Here is a 24,158-nt window from a genome sequence, read left to right on the forward strand (position 1 = left end):
GCACAAGTTGGACGGAGAAGGTAAACCATTTATACAATAGGCACATGCTGGACAGACAAGGTGGTGCACACATTATTGTATATACAATAGGGTTCATTAAGAAACCAATGAATGATTAAGAAAACTGGTACATCTATCCGATTCATGTGCATCAGCAAGCTAGAAGCATCTCATTTTTGATAAATAGTACTAGAAAATTTCAAATCTCAATGTGTAAATGCATGCACGTGCCATCAGATCTGTGGCACGTTTGATCGATGGTATCTAGATCACAGTGCACAAAAATCAAAGTTCAAACTTCTCACATGAGTGCATATATTGCCTAATCTACATTAAGGTCTGGAATTAATAATTTTGGATAGATTAGTAAAATGCATGAAAGACTATTCTCCCCAAGTTCAAAATACATATTTTAACATATGATTCCATTATCTTCAAAATATATGCTATTCTATAACTTCTATGCATTGTTTATCTAAAACTACGTCTAGGCAATTTTAATCCATCGTTGCCTTCTTCACCTTCATTAGTATCATCATCATCATTAACTACTAACTTATTATCGCCTGCATGTCTTTCTTCAAGTGGGCTGCACCTAACCTAAGCAACCATGCATCCATCAACTATTTGGCACTTTTTCCAAAGGATATAGTGAGGGTAGTTTTGAACTAAAGGGCAAACATTAGACATGCATACTCCCCCCATCCACAAATGTAAGCATTTTAGGGCATCGAAGCAGTCTCCAATATGCTATTTTGATCAGTAAATATGTATAAAAATAAAATATTACAAGCAGAAAGAGCTATGATGAATCTAGTAACATTATTTTTATATTGCAAATCTTTTTTGCTTAATTAATATTCAAAGCTAAAAATGTTTGACTTATTAATACAAACAAAAAATGCCTATGTTTCTCCATTGAGAGAGTATGTAATTTGCATATCTTAAATATTTGTAACTCATACAAAGTTTATGCCTGTGCATTTGTACGAGCGAAAAAAATATGTTCAATGCAATACACTAAGCATGGGCAACATGTTGTTGATCTTAGCAAAATAACCCACAAAAATCAACTTTCAAATAATAGTTATAAGCACGAGCAATAAATACACTAAGGTACACCTTGGTATCCAAACCCAAGCAAGTACATTTTATATCTTGCTTGTGATGTGGCTAAGGTATTATTTAACGTTTGCATGAAATAGTTTCCAATATGCATTCACTTCGGATGACAATACATTGATCACGAAACTCTACCACAATGTTTGGCCATATTTTGCTAAGTTTGGTATATATGATATATATTTCATATGTGATGGGAAGTATTATGTCATGGAAATCATATATATGACCTTAGAACAAAGTATCATATTCAATTTACAGAGTGGCGTGCCTTCAACACTATTCCCACCGACATGTATCATAGAACGAGGTAGCCAATTAAATACATGTGTCAAGATTAACTATCAACTATTATTTTATAAAATAATATATATTAGTACTTTATTTTATGGTGAAATACATGTGTCAAAATTAACTATCAACTATTGTTTTATAAAATCATAGATATTTATTTTATGGTGATTCAAATTAAGTTATCCCTAATTGTTCTCTGCGATAACATCCGTACATTTAGCTAGACATGCAAAAATATTCTCAACCCATCTTAGGGTCAAAGGGTCAAGTTCGCTTATGTCACTAAAATACTTTGGGTAATATTATTTAGGATTGCACACACATATATACTTCTTGTATGACGTGTCTTTACACCAATCCGAAGTAGCTTTTGAGTCAATCTAGCTAGGTAAGTCTTTATTTGTTCTTATGGTTGAGCTAAACTAGCATAAAGTTTGTAGATTGTATCATGGCATTAGAAACTGCAAAACCATACATATGTTAGGGTATAAAAAAAGTGTGAGAAAACAAAGAGAAACGGCCTTACAAATTTGAAACATTCAGAGGTTGTAGTTCATAAATCATAATCTATCGGCCATTCTTCAATTTTTCAGCCAATTCTTTAACCTTTGGTTTATTACAGAATTTGGCATGCCGTGCAAAGTCATACAAACTGCAGGAAACAAATTCTGAGAATCACAACACTATTTACTACAGTAATATATTCAGAAAAAAATTGAGCAAGGCAGCATATTGTATTATGATAATATATTTAACGACCAACCCAGATATAAGCGCAAATCCATATTATGTTTGGAAATCCTACTAGATTTGGAATTTTTCTAAACTTTTTTACTCTTTGTATATGCACGAAGACGGACACCTATACTGAAAAGAACTAACGGACATGGTTCATCTATTTGTAAATTGTAATGGCGATTAGGGTTCCATAACCCTAAAGATATGTTTGTATATATATGCATGGTAGGAAGCTTAGCGCCTAAGTTCTCTTGTTGCGACCAAGCATACACTACCGGATTCACTGGCTTTGCCAAGTGCCGGTTACACTCAGCAAAGGCCAGTTTGCACTCGGCAAACTCTTTGCCGAGTGTTACACTCGGCAAACGCCACTCGGCAAAGTCTCCCACGACAAAGGGATCTTTACCGAGTGTCGGATTTCGGGCACTCGGCAAAGACTTTGCCGAGAGCCTTGGCACTCTGCAAAGCAGCCACGTGGCGCCACCCTGGGCCGGCACTTTGCCGAGTGCCTAACGGCGGACACTCAGCAAAGTTTCAAACTTTGCCGAGTGTCGGCGTCTGACACTCGGCAAAGTGCCGGCCCAGGGTGGCGCCACGTGGCCACTTTGCCGAGTGCTGGATCCTGGCACTCGGCAAACGTTTGAAACTTTGCCGAGTGCCAGGGTTTTAGCACTCGGCAAAGTACTGTCGTGATGTCCTGTGGAAGGCCACTTTGCCGAGTGTATTGGCTTAAACACTCGGCAAAGTGGCCTATTTTTTTTTTGCTTCTTTTTTCTCTGTTTTTCGATACAAATACAACAAATATATATATAAATGCAGGGGTTATTACAGGCAGTTATAACGACAAATATATAATTGTCAATTGCGACAATAGCATCGATACAAATAATACAAGATAATGTCCATCACATCACATAAAATGAGTCTGAAAGTCCATCACATAGATAGAGTCCGAATACAAGTCCATCACATCACAAGTATCAAAAATAATTGTTGAAAGTCCATTTTTAAGAAGACTCTCCATTTCCATCGGGGTTGGAGCCCTTGAGCGACACCAAAATAGTTGTTGAAATTCCCTGTATCAAAAATGACAAAGGGGGTTGGATGCTAAGTAGTGGAAACTTGTGAAACGGAAACTCATGAATTGGGCACAATGTTGAGTACTTACGCAATATACGGCTCCACCTCGGAAAGGTTGGTCAACACGTATAGCATGATACGGCGCCACTCGTTCAAGGTCTTGTACCTCGCATCACTTGCACTTCCAAGTTGTCCTCGGAAGATGCTGAGACTCGATTCATTATCGCCAGCATTGTAACGAGGGGGTGGATTATGCACGCCGGGAAGAATGTCACCATAGTATTTGGTTGTGATGTTTGACACCTCCTCCAGAATATATGACTCTGCAATAGAAGCTTCAATTTTACATTTATTTTTGCATTTCGTTCGAAGGACCTTCTGACATCTCTCAATTGGATAGCACCAACGGTACTGCACAGGCCCCCCCATCCGTGCCTTGTACGGAAGATGTAGAAGCAAATGCTGCATCGGATTGAAGAAGGCGGGTGGAAAGATGTTCTCCAGCTTACATAGCAACACAGGGGCCACTTTTTCCATGTCCGAAATGATGACCCGAGATAACTCCTTAGCACACAGCTGGCAGAAGAAATTGCTCGACTCTACCAACACTCGCCATATATTATCAGGGAGATAGCCTCGAACCATCACAGGAAGAAGCCGCTCAATCCATATGTGGTAGTCATGACTCTTCAGCCCGTTGATTCGCATCGTAGTCAAATTAACTCCCCTCCTCAGATTTGCTGCATACTCATCTAGAAATTGTAACTTTTGGATCCACTCTAGTGCTTCCTTTTTTTGGGGCCTCGTTAGGACGAAATCCGCCGGAGTCTTCCTCCATTGTCTCCCTGGTCTCGGAGTCTTCATTTCGTATCTTGGTCTATCGCACAATGTTGCCAGATCCACTTGAGCCTTGACGTTGTCCTTCGTCTTATCAGGAATGTACATGACAGTTCCAAAAAGAGTCTCACCCCAATTCTTTTCAGTGTGCATGGCATCAATATTGTGTGGAAGGAGGAGATCATTAATATAGGGAAGCCTCCACAAGCCAGAGACCTGAGTCCAGAAATATTCTTCGCCATATCCCACAAAACCACCTGCATCATTGACCTGGAGAGCATCTATCTGAGCATGAAGCACGGCACCCGTCAGCATCTGTGGTGCAGATTGTGTAACTACGACACCTTTCGTGAAGTTCTTAATGTCTCTTCTAAATGGATGGTCAGTAGGAAGGAATTGTCGATGTTTGTCAAACGACGAATACTTGCCCCCCTTTCTCAACCAAATGAACTGCAGAGTTGCCTTGCATGTTGGGCATGGGAACTTTCCATGAGTACACCACCAGCAGAAAAATGCCATACGCTGGGAGGTCATGCAGAGAGTAGTGGTACCACACATACATTCTGAAGTTTGTCTTTGTCGCTCGGTCGTACGTCCACACCCCCTCCTCCCATGCTTTGATCAACTCATCGATTAGAGGCTCCATGTAAACACTCATTTTATTCCCTGGGTGCTCAGGAATAATCAACGACACAAATATGGTTTGTCGTTGAAAGAGAACGCCGGGGGGGGGGGGAGATTCAAGGGAATAACGAACACGGGCCAACATGAGTACGATGCGGCCATCATACCATAAGGATTGAACCCATCGGTTGCCAGCGCAACACGTCCATTACGAGCTTCTTTAGCTTTCTCATGATGAATCTCATCAAAATGAGTCCATGACTCACCGTCGGAGGGATGCACCATCTTATCTGGGTTGTATCGAACACCTTTTCGTGCCATGTCATCAGTTTCGCGGTTTCCTCGGTCATATAGAGTCTTTGGATCCTCTGAATGAACGGAAGGTAACGTACGATTTTCACAGGAATCGTGAGCTGCCTCTTAGGCTGACCGTCACCAGCATCCACCTCCAGGAATCTTGAGGCTTTGCATTTTGGACAGTAAGTTTCAGCCTCGTGCTCTTTCCTAAATAAGATGCACCCATTAGGACAAGAATGTATCTGCTCATATGGCATCTTCAGTGCACTAAGGATTTTCGTCGCCTGATACATTGTCTTGGCCAGAATGTGATCTTCCGGAAGCATGCTCCCAAAAACGGTCAACATACTATCAAAGGCGTCTCGGCTCAGGCCAAACTAGGACTTTAAGGCCATAAGGCGTCCAATGCTGTCCAGCTGAGAAACCTTTGTTTGGCCGTGAAGAGGTTTCTGTGCCGCCTCCAACATCTCGTAAAACGCCTTTGTGCTTGCCTCTGGCTCCTCCTCCTGCGGTCCTTCACCGAAATGTGACTCCTCATAGTCGTCTAACATGTCTCCAATCCCACCAGCAGCATCACATTCATTGATGCATTGCCTCACGACCTCATCCCTCATACGATGGGCTTCACCGTGAAAGATCCACCGGGTATAGTCTGGCGTAAATCCATAATTGACAAGATGTTCGCCCATGACCTTCTTTGTCTTTCGTTTCTGGTTTCCACAACTCTTGTAGGGACACCACATGAACCTCAACCCTTCAGCTTGCGCCCATGCCCCTTCCAAGAACTCGTTAGTCTTCTCAATCCATTCATTGGTCATGCTAGCTCGAGTTACCCGGCCGGTGTACATCTACTCACGGTCATCCATTTTCCAAGATGTCAGCGACTATTATCAAATTTAAATACATGTAGATGTTCGGATTAGACTCTAGTAGGTAAAGATAGGTCCTAATCCCACAAGACCATGCGTAGATGAGGTCAGTTTATATGATCCACTCCTATCCAAGACAGAATTTCGGCAGCACCACCCCGCTGTTCTCCAGATACACGTCCCGAAAGGGAGATTATGTATCCGAAGAACACCAGGGAGATGATGCCAAAACTCTATCTCGGATCGGAGTGGACCATATAAACTAACCCCATCTATGCATCCTCGGGCTGTCCAAAAATGTGGACAATTCGAAACAGATACGGCCATCAATATACAAATATCTGCATATTTGCAACCGTATCTTTTTCGAACGGGAGACGCCTAACTAGTGTACGTTGATTTGCATTTTGTTATAAAAAAACTAAACCGGTCTTACAAAATAAATGAAATAAACAATTTACAATTAATATGTACCTAAACTAAACAAGTCTAAATAAACTAAATAAACAATTAATCTCTAAATTTATATCTACCTATACTAAATAAACTAAATCATTCTAAATAAACTAAATAAACAATATACATATCTACCTAAAAATCTATATCTACCTAAATTAAATAAACTAAATCATTCTAAATAAGCTAAAGAAACAATATCTATATCTATCTAAAAACTATATCTACCTAAAAATCTACCTAAAGAATATAATCCTATTCTAATATACAAGAACAAATTCAACTTAATAATTTACTTAAAAAATAAAAAAATACCTTAACGGCGACGGGGAGGCTCAACGGCTGCGGGGAGGGAGCCGCCGGCGCTCAATGGCGCGCCCTCGGGCGCCAAGGAGTGGCAGGCCCGGAGGCCGTGGGCGGCGTGGAGATGCCGGGCGGCGTGGAGGCGCGGAGGCCGCGCCCCTCGGCCGCCGGGCGGCGCGGAGCAGCCGCACTCGACGCGGGCGGCGGGAGGCGGCGGGAAGGCGGCAAGGAGGACTGCCGGCGGCGACGGGGGGCGCGGGGAGGCGGCGAGACGAGGCGGCGATGGGACGCACGGGGAGGCGCGCAGTGAGGCGGCACGTGAGGCGGCGGCGTGCAGGAGGGCGGCAGCGGGCGCCGGCGGCGGCAGCGCGAGCAGCGGTGGTGCGCGCGGGGAAGAAATGCGAGTGAGAGAGAGTCGACTGCGGGGCCGCGTGCATAAGTCTACGGATGCGTTCTTTGCCGAGTGCCGGATCGGCTTTGCCGAGTGCCACACGATCCAGCACTCGGCAAAGAATTAAAAAATTTTTACTCAGCTCTTTGCCGAGTGCCAGATCGGCTGGCACTCGGCAAAGTCTGGGTTCGTCGAGTGCCTGGCACTCGTCAAATATATTTTTTACCACTATTTGCAAAACCAAAATAAATAAGATATGAATTAAAAAAAACATTATTTCAAGCATAATTATTTCAAACTCAAACTAAAATAATTTTTATTTCAAGTTTCAAGATTTTATGCAAGAAAACCTATTATTTCATGTGTTTCTAAAGTCGAATTGAATTTATATCAACAAATTCGTTTTGATGAGGTATGTATAAAAAATTTAGTGACTACCAACTAAATAATTTGCCAAAATAAAGGAACAAATTATGGTTCATGATTTCATGCGAAAAAACCTATTATTTCATGTGTTTAAAGATCAGCTTAAAACTAAATATAATGATTTTCAATGTGTGCCAAAAATAATTTAATATATAGATAACAAATTCAAAAATTAACCAAATTTTCACAAGACACATGTTTTGTAGTTATTTCTCTATATAAAAAGTTTCACATTGAAAATCATATGCGACTTTCATTTCAACCACAAATCCAACCGGATGCTACACATCTCTCCGAAACTTCTTCGGAGATTCTCCGGCTTATAAGTGGCGTACATTGTCACGTGTCCGAAACGCTGTCAATTTTTTCTACTCTATCCTCGCATGAAACCAATAGATTTGCACAATTCCCATGATTTTCAGACATTGCATGCTATTTTTGGTTTTTTTTTCCCGAACGTCCGTGCACACGCTTGTGATCAAGTTTCTTGATAAAGATGCTTCAACTTTTAAGTTCTTTCGCGCATACGCATCAGTTTTGATTCAGGTACATAAATATCAAATTTCCATTCATTGATTTTGAAATTTGGACCCACTTCTAATTTTAAATTTACTTCGACGGATTATTCCCCGCAAACAAAAAAATTAAAGGAAAATAGTAAACCAATCAATAAAATTATTTTATGTTACTAGGAATTACATTATCAAATTTAAGTGGAGACCAAAAAAATTTAAAGGCCCAAAAAAAATTTTTTAACCAAGTTTGCCGAGTGCCTGGGCACCAACACTCGGCAAAAGAAGCTTTGCCGAGAGCCACACAAGCGCACTCGGCAACATTTCTACTTTGCCGAGTGCCAGCTGGAGACACTCGGCAATATTTCACCTTTGCCGAGTGCCAGCTGGAGGCACTTGGCAAAAAGTTGACACCGTCAGCCCCCCTGACGGGCGGCGCACGGCAGGCGCGCGTGCTGGGCACGTGCTCGGGCTTTGCTGAGTGCCGCCCGACCAGCACTCGGCAAAGGAGCCACGTCGTCGAGTGCCTTGATTTGCCGAGGGCCTGCATTCGTCAACGCCCGGGCATGCCGTGTGCCAGATTTTTGCCGAGTGTCCGCGGCCTGGCACTCGGCAAACCACATCTTTGCCGAGTGCCCGTGGTCTAGCACTCGGCAAAGACCCAGACACTCGGCAACTATCAGTTTTCCGGTAGTGATATGAAAAACCTGAGAATATGCTATCCTAGCTGCACTATCACTACTAAATAAAAGGTAGAAAGTCAGAAGCTTAAATAAATCTTTGTAAAGCATAAAATAACAAGTTTGCGTACACACGCAACATCCTCATCACGCGCCTATTTAACCTCTCCCACTCTCTCTGGTCACGATCCCCAGAAGCAAACGAAAGAAAGCCGTGTGAGTTCGCAAGGGTTTGTTCCAATTCCAAAAGGATTCTAGCAGCAAAGCACCCATGGGTTCCCGCTACGAGGTGGAGGTTACCGTGGGCTCGGGGCAGGACCTCAAGAACGTCAACTGGCGCAACGGCGACCTCAAACCCTACGTCGTGCTCTGGGTCGACGACGGCCCCAAGTGCTCCACCGGCGTCGACCACCACGACGGCGAGAACCCCGACTGGCGGGACGACAAGCTCGTCGTCCGGCTGCCACCCTCCACCACCCGCCCCGAGGACGCCGTCCTCCACATCGACGTCGTCCACGCCAACGCCGCCGCGGGGACCAAACCGCTGGTGGGGTCCGCGCGCCTCCCGCTCCGCGACGTCATCGACGAGGTCGGGATCGGGAGCAAGAAGGCCTCCCGCACGCTCCGCCTGAAGAGGCCTTCGGGCCGGCCGCAGGGGCGGGTCGACGTCCGCGTCGCCATCCGCGAAGCCGCGCGGTACCACGATCCGAGCCCGTACCCGACGCCCGCCGGCAGCGGCTCTCGCGACCCCTACCACGCCGCCCCGCCCCCGCCGGCCTACTACGGCCAGCCACCGCAGGCCGCGCCGTCGGTGGGGTACCCGGCGTACGCTCCTTCTGCTCCAGCGTATGCGGCCGCGCCGCCGGTGGTTGTTGCCCCTGCGGCCACGGTCGCTGCTCCACAGAAGGGCAACAAGATGGGGATGGGAACAAGTCTGGCGGTGGGTGCGGCGGCCGGGATGCTAGGCGGGTTGGCGCTTGCAGGAGGAGCTAGCTATCTGGGGGAAAGGTTCAATGACGGCTGCTGCGACAGCGACGACGACGACTACTATTAGCCCATGGGAAGGCCGGGAGGAACGATCCAACAACAGGTCGAGAAGGGATTGAAATAAGTGAGACTCCATAGCAAAATGAATCAAACATTTCAACTTTAGCGTTCTGTTTATCCGTAGCGTTGTTTGTATTTTAATTTGTTTGGTTGTAGTACAATCTGAATTGATGAATCACCTCAGGAGTTTTTCTTTTTCTTTCGACTTCAGCAGTTCAGCCTAGTTTTGATTTTTTAGGGAAATGCTAATTTCAGACCCCGCGCACGCGTTCACGCCGCCCTCGCCTATGCGCACATCCTTCTCATTCCAACGGGCATGCAGCAACGAAATCCCATACCGAGCAGGCCCACACCCTAATCGCCTGCCAACTGCAGCGTACTACAAGCAACCAAAACTATAAACATAAAAAAATGGATTCGAATAAATGTGACAAGTACAGTTCCAATAGAAAGGTGACTTTTTAGGAAAATTTAGATACTCATTTTGTATTTTTTGATTTAAAATGAATTACTTATAATTTTTTTAGTTTAAATTTTAATAGTTTTAATTTTTATAAAATGGAATGCTATATACGTACGCGATTACAAGAATGTGGCCGGCGGCGGCGTGTGGTCGGGCATGAACCCCGGCCGTTGAGATGGTCGATCAGATGGCCTTGTCGATCAAAGAGACCACCAGTGATTTTCAGAGCCTCTCGCCGTCCGGGAGATGTAGCAGCACGTATGTAGAATAATGCGCCTTGGAGCCCGTCGCCGTCGTCGTTCCTGAATGGCAGCTTGAGAGGCTTGAAGCCAGGGCCTGCAGGTCTCACCTGTTCAGCCTGCGTGCAAGTTGATGCATCAAGCTAATAACCTCAAGCTCATATCATCTATCTGCATTCTGCAAAGCTCTGCATGTCGATCATCAAATCGTAAAACTTGTTACACACGAATCTGCAATGCAATGCCACCGACCAGAGAAGCTTCCTGCATCTGGCATCCTACCTGATTGGACACAAGATCAAGAGAGTAATTAACTTCATAAAGAATCAAATATAATATTACCGAGATTATATAGATCTTTATCTTCCTCTTGAAATAATGTTTAAGTGAACTCGCTCTAAGTACGGCACTACTAGACAATTCATGATAAGATCGAGCGGAACTACTGTGCAGCAGTACAGCTAGCGTAGCCTCATTATTTTTACATATTTAGTCAACGATTTTGTTCAAAGCTAAGAACAAGCATTCCAGGGTCGTTCGTTCATGAATACTGTATGTTTGCATGTGCAAACCTGAGATTCGCAAAGATTACTTGGCCAGAATGCATTGTTATGCTAATCCCTACCATTCTTTTAAAAAATTGTACTATTGAATGTGACACAAAGTCTACGGATTCTGGCGTAGATGGCGCCGGCGACCTCCAGCCTAAGAGTTACTCCAGCAGCAGCTTTTAAATCAGATCCTCTAAAAGCTAAGTGTGGGTTGCCACTATTTTTCAGAAATCCCTAAATTTGCTCCAACATTAGCAATTGTTTTCAGTTTTAACTTATAATAGATGACTCCATTGAGAGACCCTTAGAAATTGAGGATGAAGGAGGGCATTTAGAGATCTCTTCCTAAATAGAGGATATAGTAGAGGATTGCGGGAGTATACTTTTTAGCTTAACCCCCTAAATTTGAGATTAAAAAGCTGTTTAGAGTGTCATCTAGAGTTGCTCTAGCTAAGCGCTTGCCGTCGGTCCACCCAGCAGACACCAGCTTCCTCTCGGCATGGCGCACTTTTGAACCGAGAGCCACCCCGGGCCTCGCACCTGCGTCTGGCCGCACTACAGGATCCGAGAACTTTGCCGAGTGCCAGAAACACCGGCAAAAGCCGTTATGCACTCGGCAAGCACCCTTGGCGAACAAAGTAACGGCAAAGACGACTTTGCCGAGTGCCTTTTCTCAAGCACTCGGCAAAGAGTTCACCGAGAGCCAAATCTCACACGGCAAAATAAGGATCCACGACCGGCGAAAGTTACGGTGACGGCGGTTTCGCCGAGTGCCAGAGTCTACCACTCGGCAAAGGACGCCACTTCGCCGAGTGCTGCGATTCTGGCACTCGGCAAAGAAGCCAGATTCGCCGAGTGTCTCAGGGTCGGCACTCGGCAAACGCTCTCTTTGCCAAGTGCCCGAGTTCTGGCACTCGTTAAACCCCATGGCACACGACATATATGGGGTTTCCGGTAGTGCCGTTTGTGCAGAGGAAAGAAGAAGGTGAGCAGAGGAACCTAGGGGTGCAAATTGATGAACCTTAGGTGCACCTTCAACGTTCTTTAGTTCAAATATTTATGCTATTTCTCCAAAATAGAATCTTAATTTAAAGAAGTAGTACTGGAATCTTATTTTAAAGAAACAGTACAAATATTTGAACTAAAAAGAATTGAAGTTGCATCTAAAGATCACCAATTTATGCTCCCCAAGCGAAGCAACATGCGAGCAGACACGCCACCACCCGTCGCTCCGGTCCCCACGCTTCACCAATCGCAACCATAGATTATGCACCGCCCACACATGACACATACATAGCATCTCCTTCCTTTTTTTTCTCTCCTCTGGTCACCTTCTTCCTCCAATCCATTTCATAAATCGCAGCAGATCTAGCTAGACCACTCACCACTAAAATCGGTTAACAATGGCCGTGCGCCCAAGTGGCTGCGTCTGGAGCTGAACCGACGGCCTCATTGGTTGCAAGAAACGTTACATGGTTAGGCCCATGACGATCGAGCAGATAGCAGTGAGGGGCACAGCAGCTTGCAATCAGCGTGGTCGTTATCGTCAGACGTCAGTGCTCAGCAGCAATTCCTTATCCCGTTAGTTGTTGCTACGGCCTCAAGTTATTGGAGTATGCTTACCTCTAATGGATAGATAATGCCGTTTTCGGAGCAACGGCGACGGCGAATAAGAGGACACGATTCTTCGGCACACGACAGCACCAGGGCTTGAGCTTCTACATGGCCCGGAGAGACAGCTGCCGAGCTGGCAGGCCTTGGGCTGGACATGCATAATGGGCAGCAGCCCAACGAACCTGGGATTTAATTACCCTAAAAAACAAACGAACAAAGTTGGGATTATTATTTCGTCCATTTTAAACTGATGAGGCGAATGCACGGAGATTCGAAGACACCTCCTCTCTCTCTCTCTCAGCGCTAATAAATTCTCATTTCCTTAAATTGATAGTGGTACGTACTATCAAATCTTTAGGCGTGGAAGACATATCCTAAAAAATTCTAATAATTTTTGCAAAATCCAAAATACATATAAAAATAATAATAATAATACTAATCTCTCAGATTACGATATAAGAAGCACCGCAGAAGCATTGCATGGATATGCCTACACTCAATTATTTGGAAGATTCTACATGGGAACTTGTTCCAGAAAACTAAAGAAGCAAAGATGATGCACCGTACAAGCACCATGCAAGAAGAAGCAAAGACATGTGCCATATAAGTTAAAGCGCCGTGCAAGCCAACGCCATGCAAGTTATCGCCATACCAATGAAGTCTGCGCCATGCGAAAATAGACTTGATAATCTGGATAAGAAGCAGCGAAGGCCTCAGCGCTGTTCGCAGCACTATATAAGGAGTTCGTGCTTCCCAGGACGGAGGCATCAGTAGGAGAAGCCAGAGCCTCCAAGAGCAAAGTCTCTGCGAGACCACCTGAACCCAATAAAATTCTCTGTACCATCCCTATAAAATAGCACCAAGTCCATTGTAAATCCCTTCTTTGTTTTAGAAGTTTGGGGGTTTTTCGAAAGGAAAAACCATATGTAAACTTGTTTGTTTAATAAAGTAGTTCTCCTTTAATTTTCTTGTATCTGCTGGTCTGGTTGTGCGCTTTAAGTCTCTGTGCTAAGGATCCTATAGGAGAAACCTTTACGGTAGTTCTCGTTTGAAGCCGAGTGTGGCAGTTGAAAGAACGACGTAGGCGTAGAGAAGTATTCCCTTCGGGTGGAACTACCTGGGGAGATGACAAGATTTTAGACCGCATAGTCACGACCATAGATATCTCGGGAAGAAAGACTATTTATTAAATACAAACTTGCGGTAAATATGGTGGGTACATAGTAGGATATTACACCAAATTAAAGCACACTGGCTGTAATGTTGGTCTCGCCAACCTGGTACGATTCTGCGAATATAAAACCAATAAACTTCTGAGCATATAAAACAAAATCTTCAAAATTCACAAAAAAATAATCCTACGCATATAAAAGAGAGCCGCATATTTTATCAGGCCGCATATTTAAATCTGAATACTCTTAAGCATATAAGCCAAACATCTCAATCAGATTATATATATCAGTGTTTATTTTATATCTATCTGGTGTCGGAGCCGGTTCAATATTGAAAGATTAAAATATCCTAATCTTGAAGTGAATACAAGGAACATTGTTGATACAAGTGACCATATTAATATAAGGTGTAGAGTAAATACTACAGACCTACTTGGCATACGTCGCATAATCAGTTAAATTTAATTGTTGATCTAATAAATAATTCTTACATAAGTTGGGGAAAGAGACAAGACGAATTAGATCAGAAGTTTGAAACTTTAAATAAAGAATACCAAAGAACTAATAATAAAATCTCAGAATTAGATAATAAAATTAATTTAAGTCTGCAATCTCTAGAAACAAATAAAATTGCATCAAAATAAGATATCTAAAAATAGTGATTATATCAAAAAAGAAACATTTTTATTTAAAAAGATTTAGATTTTCTTCCGCAAAAGAATAACTTAGTATTAAATCAAGAAGATCATATGTAACTCAAGTTGTGCTTGAGACTAAGAAATTAGTAGAAGAAGCAAAAACTCTTGTTCTCTCTTAATTATATGACTGAATATAGCCAAGCTTTAAAAGAGGCTGCAAATCATCTTTCTCCACCCGTAGGTTTTTCTAACTACGATACACCTAAAGAAGACTCTAGTGTTACAATAAGACAAAATAATACAATTATCCAATTGCTAGTAAAAGTTCTTGAAAAACATGACATAAATCAAAGTAATAAAGAAATTATATTAGATTCATCAGGGATAGTTGCATCTAGTAAAACAATAAATTTAAAAAAAATGGAAATATCTAAAAGCCTCATCAGAAGAGACAAAATATCCATCTAGTTAAACAAGACTCTAAGCCACTTACTTTGTGTAGTAGATTAAAATGTAAAACAGATGATATAGATAATCTAGAAGAAGTTTATGGTAAAGGTTTCATTCCACTTTACCTCAGTCGTGAAGAGAGCATGATATAGATAACTAGCGGGTACCCCCGTGCTTCGCACAGGGCAGGAAGTCCGAAAGATAGCATGAAACAATTGAACCTAAGAACCAAAAGGTGGGCAGAAATATGGAGATAGGTAGGTCTCATAGAAATTGCAATGAATCACAGTTCATGAGAAACTTTGTGCAGGCCTCTAATCAGGACATGCACATAGAAATGTAGACCATTAGAGCAGCTGTTTCTTCCCCTATTCACCCAATGAAATAAGCTACCTGATATGAAATGTTTTAAGATCTAAGAAACTGGATATGCGTCGAAAGCTAATTTACAAATATATGATGATGCCAAACATTCCAAGCAACAAAGGTAGATGAAGAAACATTTGGATCTCTCCTCTCAATATTAGCAGGAACCTATACACCAAAGGTCCATGTTTCTGAACAAAGGAGCAAGAACGGTGAGCGATGTCTGTGAATATTAAAGAGAAAGTACTACTTGGCTTGATTCATGGAGATGCAGTTTACCTCTAATTCCTAAAAAGGTTGTCAGTCCAACCACAGTGGGGGGAGAGCAAGATGATTTAGCCAAGGAAGTGCTTATCGAATCTCAACAGGAGGAAACAACACAAAGGGCACCAATAAAATACATGCATTTGCAACAACACATCCACAATCCAACCATTCAAAAAGAATAGAGAAGAATACAGCTGACATAATCAACAGATCCACCATATTGATCTCACCTGCAGTGCCTCTCCTGGAACCAAAAACAAAATAAGCCTGAGTGGATATATATCCCAGTGTGTTGCAGGCAAAGAACAGAGACTTGTCAGTAAGATGTCAAACATAGTTTGGGCAGGTATAGGTGGATGAATTTTACTGATCATAGAGAAAGCATCCTACCAATTATAGGAAGAATATTTTAGTGGTCATAGAAAAAGCAGGTGTTCCATATCTGGATATAGAGACCTGAAGAATTGGGTAAAGCAGTGGCAATGTAACAGCTGGGGCAAGAAGCAGAATTTTTTTTTTTATGCATCTGTTGCTCCTTTTTTTGCATTTGTAGGGACCTATCATTAGCAGGCTGGGCTGCCGCTGTCCACACATCTGATCTATGTGGTACCTTTTTAAAGGTGCATTGTTATAGTAATACGGAATGTAAATGCAAGCATACAAAATCTCTTGGGTACTGCTGTCCTTTTGAAGCAAACCAATAAACTAAACATATGACATACCATTATGGCTTATGAAGCACAGGGACTTATAGCAATAACATACCATGTAACTATATGGTGTAGGAAGGTGATAAAAGGGTAGTGCAAATTATGATTTGTAAGAAGAAAATAAAGAAGTGCTTTTACTGAATGATGGAGTGAAAATGGGTGTGCTGTACCTGTTACTATGTGGTGTTCAGGCATAATGTTTTGCTCCAAGGTTGATAGTCTGCTACATGGAGTGCCACCCAATTATGGCAATGATCTCAACATGGGCTTCAGTTTTCAATTCTCTTCTGGTCCTATGCTGCCTGCATTGATTAAAATATCAATGTCGTTACTGAAGCTACATATTTATTTCCTCATAGTGCCTTTGCTTTTTTTTAGGACATTGGAACTGAAATGTGTTATATGTCATAACAACGTACATTATTTGCTCCAAATAAATAGAGGGGAGATAATCCCATTTGACTGATACTTTGATTCATGGCACATCATCTGCCTGATTGTCTTCCTATCGAATCATTTTATTTAAATACCAAGAATTTGTTTGTACTTCTGCTAATATATTTCAAATAGGGGAATGTCTCTTTCAAAAATAAATTGAGGGGAGATGATCCCATTTGACTGATATTTTGATTCATGGCACTTCAATTGCTTGATTGTCTTCGTATCGAATGATTTTAATTAAATATCAAGAATTTGTTTGTACTTCTGCTAACATATTTCAGATAGGGGAATGCCTCTTTGAATGGATACTCACCTCTCTGTTTTTTCTGTGCTACCTGACCTGCGAAGTGCAGTTCGTGGGTGATTGGAACACAGGTTCTGCCAAAATAAAAAATAAAAAACACTATGAAAGTGATAGTACTCCATGTCTTATGGAATGGAAGGCAAAGAAGATGTGGACAGCAATCAAGAAAGGAGAGAAGACTCTTGAAGCCTTAACTCTATTTAGCCGTGTGCTGAAAAATATTAGTCCTGATCAAAGAATCCATGGTGGAGGTGGAACTGCTAGACCTCCCTCGGTACCGCTAAGCCTAACTTGCTGCAAAACAAAAGGCCAAATTAGTTCATGGGATACACTGGATAACTTACACGATGCACAGGAAAATATATGAAGATTTGAAGGCCACAGAACAGGAAGCGAAGAGGGAACAGCACCTGGGGCCTTACCGTTCGTAGGGGGATTGAAAACGTAAAGCACGGGGGTTGGCGGAGGTGAAGAGGAAGACCAACGACGAAAACGGCAGCCACGGAGGCGGTGGATGCAACCGGCGTGTAGAGGGGAGGTAGCACATGCTGCCGCAGCGGCCACTCACCTGCACGAAGGCGAACGCGGAGGGATGGAGGACCTGGGGGAGCAGCTATGGAATAGAGGAGAAGAAGAGGGTGAGGTCTCACCAGATCCGGTCGCTGAGGTGACGCGCCTTGGCAAAGGCCACCTGCCGAGCGGAGCAGCAGCCGGGGAAGAGGAAGACACGACCAGGCAGGGCCGGTCGTTGAGGCCGACGCGCAGGGGGGCGCCCGTGCTACGGCGACTGCCTGGCCTGGCGGCGCCCTTGCAAGGGCTCCCGCAAGGCCCACGGGGCTGCTCGTGCTAACGCGGCCGCACCGCCGGGGCGGCCGGCATCGGCCGTACTGGGGCGGTGGTGCCGCCGTGGTACCCGGTGCCGCCCGTGCTGGGGAGGCCATGGCGCCCGGGACCGCGCATCGCTGGTGCAGGGCGACGCGAAGGGGGCGGCGGGTTTGGGCGGAGCCCCCGCTGGAGGTAGGGGAAAGAAAGGGAGGCGGAGGGATCGGCCGGAGTCGCGCAGAGGGGGAGAGGAAAGAAGCTGGGAAGATATTTCAGTGTACGACTGAGGAGCAGAAGCAGAGGAAGGCCAAAAAAGTCCGCAAGAAGCCGTCCCGACGGATTCGGAGCGAGAAGTCGCTGCTGACGGAATCCGTTGGAAGCGATATGAGACATCGGATGGCAGATCGGACGGACGATATTAAAGGATGACGTGGCCGGCTGAGGAGCAAGAAGTGGTATATAGAAATAGAGAATATGGTAGATCTTTCAAAACCGCTTATGGTAAAGGTTTCATTCCACTTTACCTCAGTCTGAAGAAACTGATGTCATGATTGCTCCGCATTCTGGTCCAATTGAATTACTATTATCGATTTGCGCTCCTATGCTGTCATTGTGTGTGCCTGTACTCACCTAGATAGCTGTGGTTGTTACTGCGAATTCGTAATGCAACAACTCAGTGTAATTACTTTTACCTTATTCAATCGCGACATGTTGTATTCATGCGCTCTTGTTCGTCAGATTTGCATGTATGGCCTCTGTCTCCGTCGTTGCAGTAGTCGTTTCCATGCACCACCTATATACTTCTTTGAAACGGTGTGAACTCACTTTACACCAACACAGGAAATGCTCTCCGAAACCATGGCCGCCGCAGTTTATATGAACGGTCGCCCATGCAGCGGACCCCAAGTCGCACCAACATTCTGATATTATGCAACGCTACTATTCACAGCCGCCTTTGACTTGCCATGTCCTGTCCGCGTGGACTCTATAATTACGATCGTGTCAGGGGTTATTACTGCCATTATTAACAGCATGAATCCTAAAGCATCATGCCGCTCCTACCATCGATTCCCTATGGGTACGTACCGGTACAAACATTAAATCCGCACTCGAACACGCTAACGATCTGCTCAACCTATGGGCTCGTACCCATAGCTTCTTTCGCCCATTGGATGGGGAACATGAATCTTGGTGCTCGGTGGTTTAATGTCAGTTGTACTGTGCGCTGATCGGGTCTGTCAGGTAAAGAGGGAATTAGGGAAAATGGATGTTCACACTTGTTCCCATGGTGATGGAGTCGGTTTGGGTGGCTTATGTTGGATTTATAGTTTTGTTAGGGGCTTATGTGTAAGGTTGTTCTTATCCATTTTGGGTGGACAGATGCGGGTCATGAGGAAGAGGGAGATGGATGTGGGGGTCTGCGGGGGAGTTCTTGGTGCTGGAGGCGATTAGGTGAAGGAGCTTCTATGGTGATGTTATCATGGTCAAGTGGAGGTAACTAGTTTGTTTGGCGTATCTATTGTACCAGGGATTCCGTCTATGCTGGTAAGCCCCCTTTTTGCGACGAATGCGGAGATCTGGTAGGGAGTGTTCTTAATGTTTGCATGCGGTTGTTATTTAGTTTTTGTTTTCTTGGATGAGTTTTGGTTTGCCTCTCGGACTGACTGTCGATTTGTGGTGCTATGTTGGGGGGGGATTTTAGATTACTGATTTAATTTCAAATAGGTAGCTTGGGTTCGGTTTTGGTGCGAATCTTGTTGATCTCTGTACTGCGGTCATGTGCTAGACTCCGCCTATTTTTGTCATGTTTTTTCGATGGGTTACTCTAGGTATGTGTAATCCTTCATTACTATTTAAATCGCAATGATGGTGATTGTAGATTTGTTGATGTATGGGGTTACGGATGTAACTGTTTGGGGGAAACTGCAGTTGTTTTGTTGAGCATGAATGCAGATCATGGAGTGTTCAATGTGTTGTTGCTTGTTGTAAATATTCAGGTCCATATCTGTAGGAGGGTGTATGCAGTAATCGATGTCATGGAAAAGGAAGCTTGTAGGTGAAATTGGGTTTATTTCAATTAGTGAATGGCATTGTATTATGGTCCTTGGTAGTTGTTGTTTATTTTGTTTATGAGTCATGTATGTAGTACTGGGTTTCTGCGTAGCTGTAGTCAGTGAGTAGAAGCGTCGAGCTGCTGCAAATACGGCTTGTGATCAGAGTCATTACAGTGTTTGAATTCAGGTGGAGGGTTGATTTGGGTGCACGATTTGCATATGGGGAGCACTAAACTTATGTCGAACTGCATTACTGCCGATTAGTCCTTATATTTTGTAATGTGGTGGGATACATAGAGAAAGGCTACTGGTAGCTGTAGTGATCCATATGGTACATGTAGAATATTTGTTAGTTATGGTTGTTCATATGTGTCATGGTTAATTTTCAACTAACCATCATTGCCTTGTTTCCAGCAAGCAGGTTCCCTGTCATATAGTTTGTCGCTGTCCGATGAAGACTCTCTATGCATGCATCTGTAGTACACTGCATTTGAAATTACAATTAGGGGAATTTTGGTTGATAGTTTGTTTTCCTGAAGAAGAGGTCATGTATATAGAAATTAGATGTATGTAACTAGTGAATGTTAACTTACAGTCGTAGTCCATGTCAGATGTGTTTCCAGGGCTGGATTTGTTTGATTCTCTTTCGATGCCGTTCATTTTGTCTTCCTCAGTCCCATATATGTAATGAAGAACGTATAACTGATGTGGTCAGATTATGATTGCTGCAGGCGTTAAGTGCTTACCACATGCCTGGTTGATGTAGACTTCATGTAGTAGATCAATGTCGACTCCATTTTCTATTGCTGTAACATGTTACATGCAGGTGTCAGAACTGGAAATTATTAGTTCTAAATGTGTGATGATGTCTTATTTGTTTTACCTGTGCGGATAATGTTTCGGTGGTATCCTTGTGCTTCGTACTCTTGGAATGTCTTCTCATCATCTGGAATGATTTGTTTTATGTTTGCTTGCATTGAGACCTCTTTTAGCTGTGGCTAGGTAAATGAGGTTGTGGTTTTGCTTGTAGCTATTATTCCTTTTACTAGTATAGCTTCCACGGTTGATGTAAATGCTGTGACTACAATTTGTTGGGTTTGTCTCTCAATGTTGTAGCTTCGGACATCACAGTATGATGATAGTAGGGGTCTTAGAAGGTCAAAACTGCACTCATCTGGTGGTAGGCCTGCAATGTGTATCAGCACTTGTGTACTCCATGGGAGAGCTCGGTTCTTGTAGTGAGGAGTCCATTAGTGAGGGAAAGTGTGTACCTTGGTGTTATTATTGCTTTATGTGCTTCTATTGCATTTTTGTGATTTGGTGATGTGAATTTCATAATGTAGTTAGGGGGGTCTTCATATATGTCGGAAGGCATGCAATCCATTGGGCATATGTTTCGTAGAGCCACATATATGTCTTCAATGGTTGGTTTTAAGGTCATTGGTCCTATAGGAGTGCATATGAGGGACAGGTTCATGTTGTTGACTAAATTATCCATGATTTTCTACGATAACTTCTTTGGTCTGAACGTGATGTTGTTGTTGCTTCGTCGTGAATGGATGCCTGAATTGAATATGGGGAGTTAGTGATTGCTAAGTGCAGGTTGGTGTAAATAAAACATCAAATTCTATGTTTCGAATGAGTTAACTACTATAACTATGCTGGATTTCATGGTTGAAATAATATGTTTAAAATGATCATGTCGTGAAGGTTCGTCATATGTTGTGTTGGCGCTCCTTAAGTATCCATTTTATCCCCTGTTTAACTTTGATAATGGCATGAATTTAATATCAAAATCACTAACCATCCTAACCTCGGCCCAATTATTGGTCGTTTTCACGTTTGCACATATATTTTGGAGGTACTTCGTTTTTGTAGGTTTTTGACCAATTTTGGAGCATGAAATGGCGAAGCCCACGATCACGCGATGACACGAAGAATGACGAAGGCCAAAGCCCGAACAAAGGGTCGAAGGCCATGATGATTGGAGGCCCATTCATGCACATCCACCCTCCAATGAAGCCCAAAAGACAAAGCCCACAAGATAAGATTGAGATACTTCGGAGCTAAGCAAAGCAAAGAGATATTTAAGGAAGGATTTTCCATCCTATCCTTCTCCTCGAAGAAATCTCGAAGATAACGACGTCTAAAGGGGTGCAATCGTGAAAGACATAAACTCTAGAAGATTCCAGGAGGCTTGGGGAGAAAGTTGAGCGCGAGCCGGCGAAGGAAAGTGCTAGGCCGGCCGGCCTAGGCTCATTGGGCCGGCCGGCCCAGGCCTTTTTTAGGTCGGTTCGACCTCCCCTTTGACCGAGGGTTCCCTGAGGCTATTTAAAGACCCCTCCCCAAGGTTCACGCAGAGAGCAATTCGGGAGACGACGCCAAGGAGCAGAGAAGATAGAGGGACACCTCTCGGAGAGCCGAGGGTCGTGCTAGTTGTCTAGGGTTTGCCCTAGCCGACGTGGGAACATTGCAAGGAAGACCACGTCGGAGTTCTGGAGCTAGGATCATCAAGATCAAGGTAGGGCCCCGGTTGTGATCTTGTGATGTACTATCATTCATGGTGAAGTTATTTGTGTTTCCGAATGTTTAGCGACCATGTTCTCCTCTTTCGATTTCGTTCTTTTCTTTGGGTTCGCTTCATCTTAGATCTATTATCGAGATAGATCACTTAGCATGATCTTGTAGTCATGGTGGCTAGAGGTTCATGGCGGAACTACCAAAGTGAGTTCGACTTGCTTCAGGGTATCCCGTTGAAAAGGGGGGCGTCGTGACAGGCCGTCTCCACAGAGTAGGTTGGGTATCGAGGGATCGAATTGGAGATTTTGAGTTTAAAGAGGCTTTTCATTGAGATTCACATCTATCTTACTTCACTTTATCTAGCTGGAACTACAACATATGCATGATCTAGGTGATCTAGATTGGTTATCTCTAACTTTCTCTTGCTACCTTTGGTGTTTGTCGTGTTTTTAGTAGATTAGATTCGTTTTCACCATCTCACACAAAGGAATCTCTATGCTAGTAGATTGTTTCTTATCTCTTTGGTTCCGTGGATTGATAAACCTTGGGGGAATACTCTGAGGGAAAAGCTACACGAAACCGTGCGCTTGCGGTATATAAATCGGGGGCGCTAAGGAGCGTCAACATGTTGCAAACTTTGAATTCTAATTGCGTACTGTGTGCTGTTTATAGAGTTGTGTCCATTGTTGTTACTGCAATTTTTTAGGGTGCCAGTTACAGCCCTAAACCCTATATGTACTGTTGGTATGTGATTGCAAATATAATGTTATGTCCAATGATTCTTACCTGCTGTAAATTGGATGCTGATTTTAAATTGTTTAGACTTATGTTGCTTTGTTGCCGCAGGTAGGGGTGTCCAGGAGGGAGGACCCTGCAGTTCTCATGGAATCAGTTGCTGTCATCTTGGATCTGTTTGTTTGGAATGAATTGGTTTTGTAGTTTTTAGATGATGTACCTTTGCAATCGAACAATTGCAGTGAGGTAGCTCCCTTGGTGCAGCAATGGTCGTCCAGGAGGCACGATCCTGCAATACGAAAGGTATTAGTTTGATTTTGTCTTGAAATTGTTAGTTGGTTTCAATGGGATTTTTGCAGCTAAGATAATGTACGTTTGGAGTGGATACTCTTGCAGTGCTATTCAGTTCTTCAATTTCCTGATGTGTTGCCATGGTTGAATCGTCATGTGCCCCCTTTTATCACCTCTACTAGCGTCATGTGGACTGCTAGGTCCTAGGGAAGTAAGTCGGTGGTGCACTGGGTCTACGGTGGAGTATGCATTTTTGTCTGGGTGTTTCTAGAATGTCCAGGTATGTTCCAAGCTTGGTTGGTGTTTTTTTTGTTTTGTTTGTTTTCGGTTTTATGTGGGTGTGTTACCTTCGTTCAGGTGTATAATTTTGGATGAGCCTTACAGAGGCCCAACAGGTGCCTAGGTCAAGTCACGTCTACTATTTTGGCGTTTAATTATTTTGGTACTGTTTTTCGCCATTTTCAGACGCGGCGGTAGGTGGTGTCCTCCAACACGTACGCCGGTCGCTTGGTGCGTGCGGCGGCGGCCGCTGTTGTGCATTTGGGGGATTTTTCCCTTTATTTCCTAATTGGAAAAGTAAAGGAATGGAAACACAAAAGGAACAAAGAAAAGAGATAAGGGGAGATAGCTTGATGGGCCACTACGGGGCGTGGAGGCTATTCATCGCGCGCGCGAGTGTGATGCAACACATCGCAGAAGAGGCGCTGTAGGTGGGCTCGCGCACTGTGCATCTTCAACCTTGAGCTCGCGATGGTGGTTGGGGCCGCCGGCGAGCTAGGGGTGGGGGAGGGGGGTGGCCGGCGAGGGGTGGGACGTGGGCGGGGCGGCCGCCGGCGAGGTCGCCG

At 43.8% G+C, this 24,158-nt stretch overlaps 1 protein-coding gene and 2 long non-coding RNA genes across 16 annotated transcripts; 2 read left to right on the plus strand and 1 right to left on the minus strand.

The window, feature by feature from the left end:
* Positions 1-8,835: 8,835 nt before the first annotated feature.
* On the plus strand, positions 8,836-9,881 carry LOC120672502 (protein SRC2-like). Its single transcript, XM_039952928.1, has one exon. The coding sequence runs from the start codon at positions 8,901-8,903 to the stop codon at positions 9,681-9,683; it is 783 nt and encodes a 260-aa protein (XP_039808862.1). The 5' UTR covers positions 8,836-8,900; the 3' UTR covers positions 9,684-9,881.
* Positions 9,882-10,645: 764 nt separating this feature from the next.
* On the minus strand, positions 10,646-17,966 carry LOC120672503. Of its 13 annotated transcripts, XR_005674147.1 has the most exons (8): positions 17,314-17,966; positions 16,901-17,185; positions 16,317-16,448; positions 15,449-15,680; positions 13,781-15,360; positions 13,196-13,660; positions 12,553-12,741; positions 10,646-10,660 (listed from the first exon to the last, which is right to left on the minus strand). It is a non-coding gene; the product is annotated as an uncharacterized LOC120672503 (long non-coding RNA). The 13 variants fall into 13 exon arrangements; XR_005674156.1 differs by lacking the exons at positions 10,646-10,660; positions 12,553-12,741 and having other exon boundaries at positions 13,005-13,660; positions 17,314-17,459; positions 17,542-17,965; XR_005674153.1 differs by lacking the exons at positions 10,646-10,660; positions 12,553-12,741 and having other exon boundaries at positions 13,005-13,660; positions 13,781-13,831; positions 14,929-15,360; positions 17,314-17,962.
* A 1,123-nt stretch (positions 17,967-19,089) lies between these two features.
* On the plus strand, positions 19,090-23,462 carry LOC120672041. 2 transcript variants are annotated; one of them, XR_005673940.1, is made up of 2 exons: positions 19,090-19,207; positions 23,134-23,462. It is a non-coding gene; the product is annotated as an uncharacterized LOC120672041 (long non-coding RNA). The 2 variants fall into 2 exon arrangements; XR_005673939.1 differs by having other exon boundaries at positions 19,113-19,258.
* Positions 23,463-24,158: the final 696 nt, after the last annotated feature.

This window comes from Panicum virgatum, chromosome 5N (assembly GCF_016808335.1).
Source record: "Panicum virgatum strain AP13 chromosome 5N, P.virgatum_v5, whole genome shotgun sequence".
Taxonomy (NCBI): Eukaryota; Viridiplantae; Streptophyta; class Magnoliopsida; order Poales; family Poaceae; genus Panicum; species Panicum virgatum.